Here is an 11,491-nt window from a genome sequence, read left to right on the forward strand (position 1 = left end):
TTAACAATTTTGCTTCAGCCAGAAAGTAAGTATTGTAAAAGATTAACAACATTCAGTCTTAGAAACATGGTGGTCCTGGATGAACCAGCTTGAACTCTGGGGTCCTGACCACAGTATACGATATTTTGTATTATATTATGCTATGCTATTATGCCCAAAATGTATTTCAAGATGTATTTCGCTTGTTTTCCAGACACTTTGCTCTCTCCACCACGCGGCCTCTCCATCAAGTCCATCAGAAATTACCCATCAGCCCCTCTCCTGGACGACCCAGACGACACTGAATACGAATATATGAACAGACAGCGATCTACAACTTCAATCCGCAACAGCAGCCAGCGCAGTAAAACCAGCAATAAGAAAATACGTACCTCTTCTTTGTCATCATATGCAACTACCAGCTCTGGAGACATCACACCTACTCCAGAACTTAGAGGCTCTTTCAATGGACCAGACTTGGACCAGTTTGGGTCTAGTGAAGTCCAGTATGAATATATGGATATAAGAGGGAATGGCGACTCCCCACCTACTCATGACCCACCTCCTCCTCCCCCAAAAATTGATATTGATGAAGACGATTATGATGAAGATTACCACTACACAAACCGACAACCCAAGCTTCACCAAGCACTGCAAGATCGAAACCAATTCAGGATAAAGGGAGCAGAGGAAGAGGAGCAATACGAAGATATGGATTCCTATACAGTGATGCGGAGAGGTGATGCGGTGGTCTATCAAAATTTAGGTAGAGAGGGGCCAAGTTTGGAGGGCAGTAGGAGCGGATTTGATGCCTATGTGAAGGTGAGAGCAGGAGTTGGGATCGGAGATGCAGCTTCGGTTGATAGATCATTTGATAATCCCGATTACTGGCACAGCAGAATGTACATGAAGAGCAAAGCGGTGCCCACATGAAGAAAACTGTTAGAAAACCTGTTAGGGAAGGATCAGTGGTTAGTTAGGCATCCTTTATTTCTTGTTTATAGTGAGGACGAGGTAAAGACAAGTTCTCATGGGCAGAGGATGGGGATTTGGCCAGTGCACTCTCATAGCCATTTAATAAAACATACAAACTCACCTAAAATGTTCAAATGGCACGACAAAGTATCTAAAATGTCATCTTCCAAAGGCATTGAAGGATATGTCAAGTGTAGAGTACTTAATCAATATGGGCACACAACTGTACCTATACCTGGCAAAGTCATACAGTCACTGCAAAAAGGTTTGATTCTTGGGTGAAAATTATTCAACTCATTCAACCATGTTCTTGGTTTATATCTCACCTGCCTGATTGTGAAACCATATGCACAGAATATCTGCCACTCCTCTGTCATTCTGCTCCTATATTAGTGAAAGATGAATACAGGGTAAAGAACACCAAGAACATGAACACATAAATAAAATTCAATAAAAAACACTCCACTCCCAAGGAAAAGAAGCAAGGATGCAGACTTAACTTCTTTGAGCCCTGGACCCTGTGTCTCGCCACTGAGCTGTATTAATGAAGGACTAAAGCTGGAAATGCAATCCAAACCAAGCCGATAATGTAGCTACACATTTTTACTCAACAATGTACATAGATTTATTTTCTTTATGGACTGACAGTATCTTTTATATTATACAGGTGGACAACGGGCATTTCCCAAACTAACAGCACTGAGTTGTGACACTAATAAGAGATGTACCAAGCTATTTTTGTGTGTTGTTTACAGAAAGAAATGAACAACAATATGTCTTTGAAGAACAAATGAATTTTTAACTTGTTTATACAGTGTATTTTGTTCACAAATGTTTTGTATTCAATAAAGTATTTTGAATATGGAGTTTGATTAATTTATATATTTTTATAGGATTTGAAACCCATACAGTAATAGCTTAAGCATATACATGCATCTTTACTGTGATTTGAGTAAAATAAAACTTAATCTTTCACATTAATATGGAGGTTCACAAAGTAGGCTAGGTTCTGTGTTCATTTTTGGTTCTATGTTTAGTCTATCTTATAACTTGTGGTAAGGCCTACCCCGCTTACAAGCGTAAGTTACCATGTTTTGTAAACAAATACTTCTACTCATCCAGTCAAGGCTTTTTTGATATAGTGTTTTTGAGTGCAGGTCATAGTGAGAGATACATAGGCCTACATCTATTATATTTGAATAGATCCAAGACATACATACACTATATGACCTGTACATATTTAAATTTGACTGGGCTACCTGCAAAGGTCTGCGAAGACTGCAAGCTCTGCATAAATGTAACTTGTTAATTATACCAAATTCACATAAATAGACAATATAAAGCTGAGCTATTACAACATTGGGATTTCAAAGATGAACTCATTGAGACAGAAATTTTGGCGCGTACATTTGTCTGACGTTCATGTGACGCGATGCCTCTCACCCTGGGCGTGGCTTGTGCGGCGCTTGGCGGACGCACGCTGCTCGCACGTACTCACGTTGTCGTAGCGGCGCGGGTTAGCGTTAGCATTAGCATCAGGCAGAAGGCGAGAGAGGCTGCTGAAACTTCACTGCCAACATGTCTGACGATGAGCCAGAGCAGACCATCGCCGAGGATCTGGTGGTCACGAAGTACAAGATGGCGGGAGAGATCGCCAACCGTGAGTAGAGTTTGTTTGACAGCGTGGCGGAACATTTAGCTGAGGGACTCGGCCTCTGGGCACCGACCTACGGCACCATGTGGTTCATGCAAGGCGCTCATATGTGACACTGAGCGGCTACAGCTAGTTAGCAGGTGCTGTGCTCTAACTATTCTTAATTAATCAACCAGGACAATCAAGTCTTCCCTGTGGGGATCTAAACAGGGGTGTCATTAAATAAAATTGTGAAAAGTGACATTAGCCTGTTGCCCAGTAACCGAATTATAGTAGTATGTTGAATCAGAATCTGAATAAGTTCTGTTACCATTGTCAGTGGGAAAAAAATCATAAACTACAAATTTTCTTCGGCAATATGGTGAAACATAAAACAGTTAATTATACTGATAGTAATTATAATAAAACAAAGGTATGCTAACAGTAAGGTAGTAGATAGAAATAAAAAGAAAAATTAGAAAAAATTTCAAATCCAGTACAAATAGATGAAGTATTGTTGAAATGAGTTATTTAATGTGACAGGTGTTATAAAGTGTTCATGAATCAGCAGTGCAAAACTCACTTGTCAGAAAATAACAGCCCTACATAGTAATATTAAAAAAGTCATTCTTCAACAGACTCAACGAGTTGTGTAAAAGCTGGGATGCTGATAATTTAATAGTTGGTGAAGTTTTGTTCTCCACCCAACAAATGATTTGGAAAACCACCTGCTCCTGTCTTCTGCATCCTAATCTGTCACACCATTTTCATGTCCATTTTGACTATCTTTGAACCCTCTCTAGTATACTTTGCAGCATCCACTCTCAGCATTCCTCCAAACATAGATTCACACTCTTTTTTTGTTCAATGCTATATAATCAAATTGGTCTACCTGACAGTTATTCTCCTAAAATTATCTTATCATGAGCTGCCTCTCTGGTGAACTCATTTGTAATTCTGTTCAGTGTGTTCTGAACCAATGGAACTTCAACATTCACATAAATAATGACCTCATATACTTTTGTCTGGGAATTCATGTGTTTATTGGTCAGTGAGGTTTGTTACACAAGAAAAATGGGGACATTACACCAGGCACACATACACAAGAACATTAAATACAGTATAATACAATTGCAACCTATTCTATTTTGCATTATTTTATACCTGTTAATTTACTTGTATCTTACGTTCTGTCTTTTTTTCATGCAGGAGCACTGAAGTTGGTTGTGGATGCAGCCAAGCCTGAGGTGTCAGTGCTCAGCCTCTGTGAGAAGGGAGACGCCTACATCAATCAGGAGACTGCGAAGGTCTTCAAGAAGGAAAAGGAGATGAAGAAAGGTGCATATGTTGTTTCATAATATACCTAAAATATATTAAGAGTTAAAACTATTTTGCGGTTTATTGGGTGTGTATGGGATTGCATCTTATGCAATCACTTTGCTTGATAAATGGATTGGAGGATTCAGGGACATTTTTATTAGTTGCAGAATTAAACCTGTCTGATGCGAATTGCAGTAAAAACAAATATGTCTATGTCACCATAACACTATTATAACACACATTTACATTAACTGTTACACTACCAACTAATGTAAAATAAATATTCGTGTAATATTTCTGTATCACATTAGCAAGTATTTTTTGTAAATAAAACACATGTTTGGTTTATGCAGGTACTGCCTTTCCCACCAGTGTATCAGTCAATCACTGTGTCTGCCACTTCTCTCCTCTGAAAAGTGACCCCGACATCATCCTGAAGGATGGCGACTTGGTCAAAGTGTAAGGAAACCAGACATTTTCTTTTAAATTGTTATGACTTCTATACAACATTTTTGCCAAATTGTATTTATTTTTGTGTATGATCTATACAATGCCACAAACTGTAATCATGAATAATAAGTCTGAAGTCTTCAGATAATTACTTGCTATTATTAGCCCTTGCACTTTTATCCTAAATTCTCTTGGCACTCTCCTTGTCTAGTCCATTTAATTTAGATTAAACTGTTGCTTCTATGAATTCACAATGAGTCCTTCCATACAAATCATATTACTCCTTGGGACTCCTTGGATTTAGTGTTCATTCCACTTAAGTCCTGTCTAACTTTTTGTTTGCTCTTAAAATTTACTGTCGATGAATATTATCCATTTTCTTAAACGCAGAGATCTGGGGGTTCACGTTGATGGCTTCATTGCTAATGTAGCTCACAGCTTTGTTGTTGGAGCCAGTAAGGTAATTTGTTTTTGCATTTTTGTAATAATTGACAATCTTTATCAGAAACTCAGTCTTAATCTCGCTCTGGCCCTTTCAAGGAGAACCCAGTCACAGGCCGTAAAGCTGACGTCATAACTGCTGCTCATCTGTGTGCAGAGGCAGCTCTCCGCCTCGTCAGACCAGGAAACCAGGTACATTCAGACACAAAGCACACTGTAGCATACAACACTACAACACTAATATTAGTATTATCTGTAAAACCTGAAACTGCTCATTATTCCACTTTTTACTTCGTCACTTGCCCAGTTTATTGTGACATGACATAATGTTTATCAAGTATGTCTTAATTTTAAAAAGTTCAAGTTGGACTTCAACCATTATTGACTATATTGATAGATATTCAAATTTAATGATGATGAATTGTATTTATAATGCAATAAACCAATAAAACTTAATGTTCTGAATACAAACAGTACATATTTTAATCATTGCAATTTAACACAGAAATGTTAAATAGCCGCAGACCTCTCCATTAAAAGCACCAAGCTGATCATTGGCGATAAGAAATGCTTGTGATTCAAGTTCTGTCAGTTGCATGCTGTTACCAACCATTTTGTGATATGCTTTTAATAATTTTGCTGCCCTTTTTCTCAGAACACACAGGTGACAGAGGCCTGGAATAAGATCGCCAAGTCATTCAAATGCACTCCCATTGAAGGTAAAGTGAAGAGTAGAACTACAATGGTAGTTAAGTAGTTGGTTATACAACTTATCATTTGTGTTAATTTTACAGGTATGCTTTCCCATCAACTTAAGCAACATGTTATAGATGGGGAAAAGACCATTATCCAGAATCCAACAGACCAGCAAAGGTACAATTTGGGCAGCTCTTATTAAAGGATTTCTTGCTCTTAAAGATGATGAATGTTAATCGATAAATAATATTTCCAGGAAGGACCACGATAAAGCAGAATTTGAAGTTCATGAAGTCTATGCTGTCGATGTGTTGATAAGCACTGGAGAAGGAAAGGTTGGTGACAGTATTGATGATAGTAATTCTAGTTTTAAAGGTGTACAATGGAACATTTCTGGTTGAGATGTGAATATGTGTTTTTCAAGGTGTTAGTTTTGCTATAAAAACATTTTAATAGAAAACAAAATCAAGTTTAATGGCATACTACAGAACAATAACATCTTCCTGGAGACAAGCAGGTGACGGACCACCTATCAGAAATGTTACATAGTGCACCTTTTAAATTAGTGGAAAACTTTAAAATTAATCTTTTATCTTTTTCCTTAGGCCAGAGATGGAGGTTTGAGAACCACGATCTACAAAAGGGACCCCAGTAAACAGTACGGCCTGAAAATCAAAACCTCTCGGACGTTATTCAGTGAAGTGGAGCGACGCTTTGACACCATGCCCTTCACTCTGAGGTAAAGCACACATTACAAGTCATAAATTGTTATATATTCTGACTTGAGGATACATTAGCCTTTGTATTTCCTGTAATATAACTTGGAATAACATGTCTTGGAAATTGAATTAAATCTGTATCTGATGGAGATAGGTTAGTAGTTGGTTAAAATTCTAAATTGTGTGGGTGAGTAGTGCAGTTTTTTCCCCCGTGGCATGATTATTCTGGTGTCCACTGAAGGTGTATGTAGTTGCGCCTACTACCAAAAAAAAAAAAAATAGGCTCCTCCTGAAAATGTTATTGCAAATCTCAGTGGGACATCCCAGGTCAAATAATAAAGGTCATTTGAACATGGTCCCATGTTATGTGTTATATGTTAATAGTATTTTTATGTCTTGCTCCTTCAGGGCATTTGAGGATGAAGGAAAAGCCCGTCTCGGAGTGGTGGAGTGTGCCAAACATGAGCTGCTACAGCCCTTCAGTGTGCTCCATGAGAAAGAAGGTATGTTTATGGAATTATTAAAGCATGTGTGTAAATTAATACATGATGCTCTTATTGAAAAATAAATAAATTAATAAAACAAATAGTCGAAGACACTGAACTTAATGTCACCTCATAATGACATAACGTCCTGTGTCTTTGTTTTAACAGGAGAATATGTTGCCCAGTTTAAGTACACTGTGCTGCTGATGGCGAACGGCTCTCACAGAATCACCTCTGGACCGTTTGAGCCAGATCTCTATAAATCTGAGCTCGAGGTCCAGGATGCAGACCTAAAGGTACAAATGTATTCAAAACTGAGTGAAAAAATGGAACAGAAAGTTGCTCTGAAGTTGGTAATATTGATTTTTAAAAAGATCTAAACATATTTAAAATGAGGAACAGAAATGCACATTTCAAATCTGCAGGACCCAGTCTCACTTCTCCACAGCTAAATTTAAATTTAAAGTCAAAGGTTATCGGAGAGCTAATTTTAGAATCTTTACCATTTGGGCAGAACTTTAAAATGTATAAGAGATCAAGTAGTACTTGAAATAGTTGAAAAATAAGGTATTTTGTTAGTGATATGCCTATTATCATGCAAGGTCTGACTGAGTGACCCATATCCACCCTTGTCTCAAGGTAGCTTGGTTTTAAGCTGTAGGATCATACAGAAAAATCCCGCACACCGTCTTACTTGCAAATTGTGAAATTTATTAGGACAAACCGTGCCACGTTTCGGCACTAGGCCTTCGTCAGGCAAACAGAATGAGAGCTCAGGTGGCCATCTTAAATAGGGTGTGGCAAGCACCCAAGGGTGACAGGTCATAAAGAAACAGTGCACACAAAACCCCATAATTCAAAAAACAAAGACGGTCAACATATAGTGTTATAATAATACAAATAATAATAATGAAATCATCATATAACGATCATAGAATAATATTAGAAAAGTAAGAAGAATATATGGATACATATAGACATAGTATACATTCACCCAACTATAAAATAATGTTGTCGTGCCATATACACATCTATATATATACACAATGACTCTTAAGCTGTAGCCCATATACAGCCCACCCAAAACGAGAGTCCTAATGATGGAAACTAATGTCCACAAGAAGATGCTAAGATTAAAATCGAGCTGTAGGATCATAGAATGACGAATGTATCAATGTCTTGCTGCATTGTTGTGTAAAAAGAATAATCAATTTAAGAGATTTTTTTGCCTCTTACAGGCGCTACTACAAAGTTCGGCAAGCCGCAAAACACAGAAAAAGAAGAAAAAGAAGGTAAAAGTTGCACTATTTGTATCTTGTATTAAAGATATATTTGAATTAATTTTGCACTCTTGGTAATAATACTTACATTTGCACTTTCAGGCCTCAAAAACCGCAGCCAATGCAACTGTACAGCCATCTGATGAAACAGAAGCAGCTGAATAACCTGCCTTTTGGAAACCTGCCAGACCCAAGAACAATATTATATTATAATATTGATAATAAAGTTCCCTCAACTTTCTACAAGCCACAAGTTTCAATAATTAAAAGGTTGAATTTATACAAAACTGGAATTTGTTGTTGAACTTGACCAAGATGTTTTACGTATTTCTGAAACATTCCCCTATCGTGTCATTAAAATAAGATGTTTTTTTTTTTTTTTTCTTAAGCAGAAAGACTGAAGGGAGTTGTTAACATGATGAACCTAAAACTGGTGCTATCATTACGATAAATATGTAGGACATTGATTTCTGGATTTTATAGATTATTTAAATGAAATGAAAACCGCAAGATCTGATTAGAAGTAAATTGCATGATTTTGCTACTTACACAGCATTTTAATAATCTCATAACACCAGAAATCAGAATCACATTTTGAGCGTAACCACAGCCACTAAAGTTCAAGTGTCTGTTTAATGATGGGAAAGAGAATAATTTAGCATCTTAAATACCACTTTTTGTGCAATGAGGCAACAAATTGTGAGCATTTAAATCTGTTAAACCTGCAATTTATTGAACAGTGATTGGATGTTTTGGTTTGATACTGTGTTTTTACACAATGCTTCCTTTAATCCAATTTTTGAGCTACCACAAAGGATACTGCCATGTTACCATACAAATTATAAATTTACAGCTCAAGTTCAAATTTACACCCATTTATACTTAATATCTTATAGTTTTATGTCATAAATACCAAATGTATCCCTTTAAAAACTAACAATATGTAACACGTGTATGGCCAGGTTGAAAGCTTTTATTACAACACTGAATATGACATCATGAAGGGACATTGTTAGTGGGATCATGTATAATTTATAATTTTGTTCGGAAGTCTGAGGGTGAAATACTAATTGAATCTGAAAAACTGATACAATAAAGGTGTTTTTCTTATAAATGTCTTTTAACTTACATAATATTATATTACAGTGTTTTTGTACATTTATAATGTATAGTTATAAAAGCATATTTTACCAGTTCATCTTGTCAGTATTGGAAACAATTATGGTTTACTGTATGCCATATATGAACCTGAACAGGGCACACATGAATTTTGGTTAGTTATGCATTTTTTAAGGATAGATCACTAGCTATGTGCACATGAAAAATCTGTTATCAGTTTATTTAAATGTAAAATTTACATGCACACCAAAATTTGATTAATATCTGATTTCTGAACTTTAAGATGATTTAAATGATATGCAAACTACAGAATCTGATGTGAATAATCAGGACAATTATCAGAAAGAAATCAGATGTTTTTGCTTGCTACATGTCATTTTTAAGAAATCTTCCAAGATTCCAATATTCTCATAATAGTCACATTTTCACATTTTCACATTTTTGACGAGGAAAATTATGCAAAAAGGGCAAACTAATGTAGTATAAACAAATTTCGGAGAAAATTAATGTTGGACCTAAGATTATTTGAATGACCAGTTAACCGCAAAATCTGTTGTGAGTAAATAGGGGCCCTTTGCGGTTACATGTAATTTTAATAGTCTTACAACTTCATTATCAAATTTTAACATGTATAGATGTATCAACCAAATTACTGGACTACATTTCCCAACTACGTGCACAAATGGGGCATGGTGGCGCACAAACATGATGCACAGTGCAGTATAAAACCCGCCTTTTCCTGCGTCACATCCTCTTTCCGTGCTCTTCTCGCTTTGAGGTAGGGAAAATATTTTCACCGCGACACAATCCGACATAATCTACTGTTTTTATTCATCATCTGCAGAGTCTAACCATTGATTTTGTTTTGTTTAATAGAATTCTCTCCCCACGATGAGAGCTAAGGTAAGAAAATGTCGAATTTGTATGCTTTCTGTTTATTCACAACAGGGTGTTAGCTTGGTGCGCTGTTAACACCAGATCGATGCTGATTTCTTTTACTATTACTTGATTTTCCTGACCTTTTTCAGTATTTTTTTATTCACTGTAGTAATGTGGTAACGCCAATATCCAACCAGCCATGTAACAATTTACCTTAAAAATATTACGACATGGCATGCTAGCTGCACGCTTCTCTAGCCTAGCAAGCGTAGAAGCATGCTATCAATGCACCAACTGCTCAGCTCCCCAAGCCTTTAACACTTTTGTTACAAAATATTGATGCTTCCAGCAAATGGCCACATTAAATTGTTACATTTGTGATGTTAAAATTGTGCTTTTCTTTCCACAGTGGAGGAAGAAGCGTATGCGCAGGTAAGCATGTTTATTAGCTAAAACCGCGAAGCAACATCACACTTACACCTTCAAAACTTATTTTTGTATATTAAAATGTCACTGTTCATAAAGTATTTGGTCTTGCCTATATTTTTCTTAAATCTGTGTTGAAATTTTGGTTTGTTAATGGTAATTAACCAAAAAGGCACAAGATTGAGTGTACCACCAGATCTAAACGTGGACTACAATTTGGCTCAAATTTTGGTTAATCTTGGTCCAAAAATGATACTAAACTCAATTTCTGAACTTTAAAGATGCCACATTTGTAAGACTGATTGGATCAAACTTTACAATTTTAAACAACTGACTAAGCTAGAAAACGCTGTACAACTCTAATTCCTATTTGTCATTTGCCACCAGGCTGAAGCGTAAAAGGAGAAAGATGAGGCAGAGGTCCAAGTAAGCCCTCTCTCCTTCCCCAGCTGTGAGTCCCGTCTGTCCCAGAGGCTGTGTCAGGACCCAGTGGAGACCTGAGGAGCGGCTGTTCTATAAGCAAACCCTGTGTTCCTGCTACAACTGGATGCTTTGGCGGATAAAGACTTTAACATCAGACTACAGCTGGACTCTTGTCATGGACCATAAAATTATTGCTCTGTCAACGTGTGTTTTGAACAATAAATGGAACATGTTCTTAAATTCACAAGTTTGGTATTCATTTTAATGACAATGAAGTTTTTAAATGCTTGGAACACTTAAAATGACTTGTAGGTGCAAGTGCTCTGTAGCCACAACTTTTAAAAACTTAATTCAGTAATCCTTGACCTGTGCTATAAAAATGTATATTAGAGGATTCCAATTTTTGGAATAAATCCTGGATAGAAGGATGATTGTTTATCAGCTTTATATTACAATTTTACTAGATTTAATGCCAAAATTATTATGTAGGAAATGTGCAATAAATAATGGTGGCTGGCATACCTGTGAGGTCTAAAAAGATGGTTTGTTTAAAAAAAAAAAAGCCTCGTTCTGACTTCCACCTGCTAGGCATATTTTTCAACTGTCATTCTCAAGCCATGTGGACGATAATTTTGGATCATATTTGTATGTTGGTTTTCAGTGAGG

At 36.6% G+C, this 11,491-nt stretch overlaps 2 protein-coding genes and 1 long non-coding RNA gene across 3 annotated transcripts in view; all 3 read left to right on the forward strand.

Moving 5' to 3' along the window:
* erbb3a (erb-b2 receptor tyrosine kinase 3a) overlaps positions 1-1,820 on the forward strand; it is a 37,291-nt gene extending 35,471 nt beyond the window's left edge. The window contains 1 exon segment of the mRNA XM_055160702.1: positions 194-1,820. Coding sequence (XP_055016677.1) covers positions 194-912 — 719 coding nt within the window. The 3' untranslated portion in view covers positions 913-1,820.
* A 606-nt stretch (positions 1,821-2,426) lies between these two features.
* LOC110168384 (proliferation-associated protein 2G4) lies at positions 2,427-8,271 on the forward strand. Its single transcript, XM_020933821.2, has 13 exons — positions 2,427-2,614; positions 3,797-3,925; positions 4,261-4,366; positions 4,748-4,817; positions 4,898-4,990; positions 5,454-5,517; positions 5,593-5,671; positions 5,751-5,829; positions 6,100-6,233; positions 6,622-6,716; positions 6,867-6,994; positions 7,937-7,990; positions 8,081-8,271. Exons 1-13 carry the CDS (start codon positions 2,533-2,535, stop codon positions 8,141-8,143), a joined length of 1,176 nt encoding a protein of 391 aa, XP_020789480.1. The 5' UTR covers positions 2,427-2,532; the 3' UTR covers positions 8,144-8,271.
* A 1,533-nt stretch (positions 8,272-9,804) lies between these two features.
* LOC110168400 (uncharacterized) lies at positions 9,805-11,072 on the forward strand. Its single transcript, XR_002319019.2, has 4 exons — positions 9,805-9,875; positions 9,974-10,000; positions 10,386-10,408; positions 10,790-11,072. It is a non-coding gene; the product is annotated as an uncharacterized LOC110168400 (long non-coding RNA).
* Positions 11,073-11,491: the final 419 nt, after the last annotated feature.

Source organism: Boleophthalmus pectinirostris, unplaced genomic scaffold (genome assembly GCF_026225935.1).
Source record: "Boleophthalmus pectinirostris isolate CB_2022bp ecotype Guang Dong unplaced genomic scaffold, ASM2622593v1 HiC_scaffold_3, whole genome shotgun sequence".
Taxonomy (NCBI): domain Eukaryota; kingdom Metazoa; phylum Chordata; class Actinopteri; order Gobiiformes; family Gobiidae; genus Boleophthalmus; species Boleophthalmus pectinirostris.

Excerpts from the sequence above, each read along its gene's own strand:
- LOC110168384 (XM_020933821.2), top strand. The coding sequence starts at position 2,533 with ATGTCTGACGATGAGCCAGAGCAGACCATCGCCGAGGATCTGGTGGTC. Across the intron at positions 2,615-3,796 it reads GGCGGGAGAGATCGCCAACC|GAGCACTGAAGTTGGTTGTG; the intron begins GTGAGTAGAGTT and ends TTTTTCATGCAG. Across the intron at positions 5,672-5,750 it reads AATCCAACAGACCAGCAAAG|GAAGGACCACGATAAAGCAG; the intron begins GTACAATTTGGG and ends TAATATTTCCAG.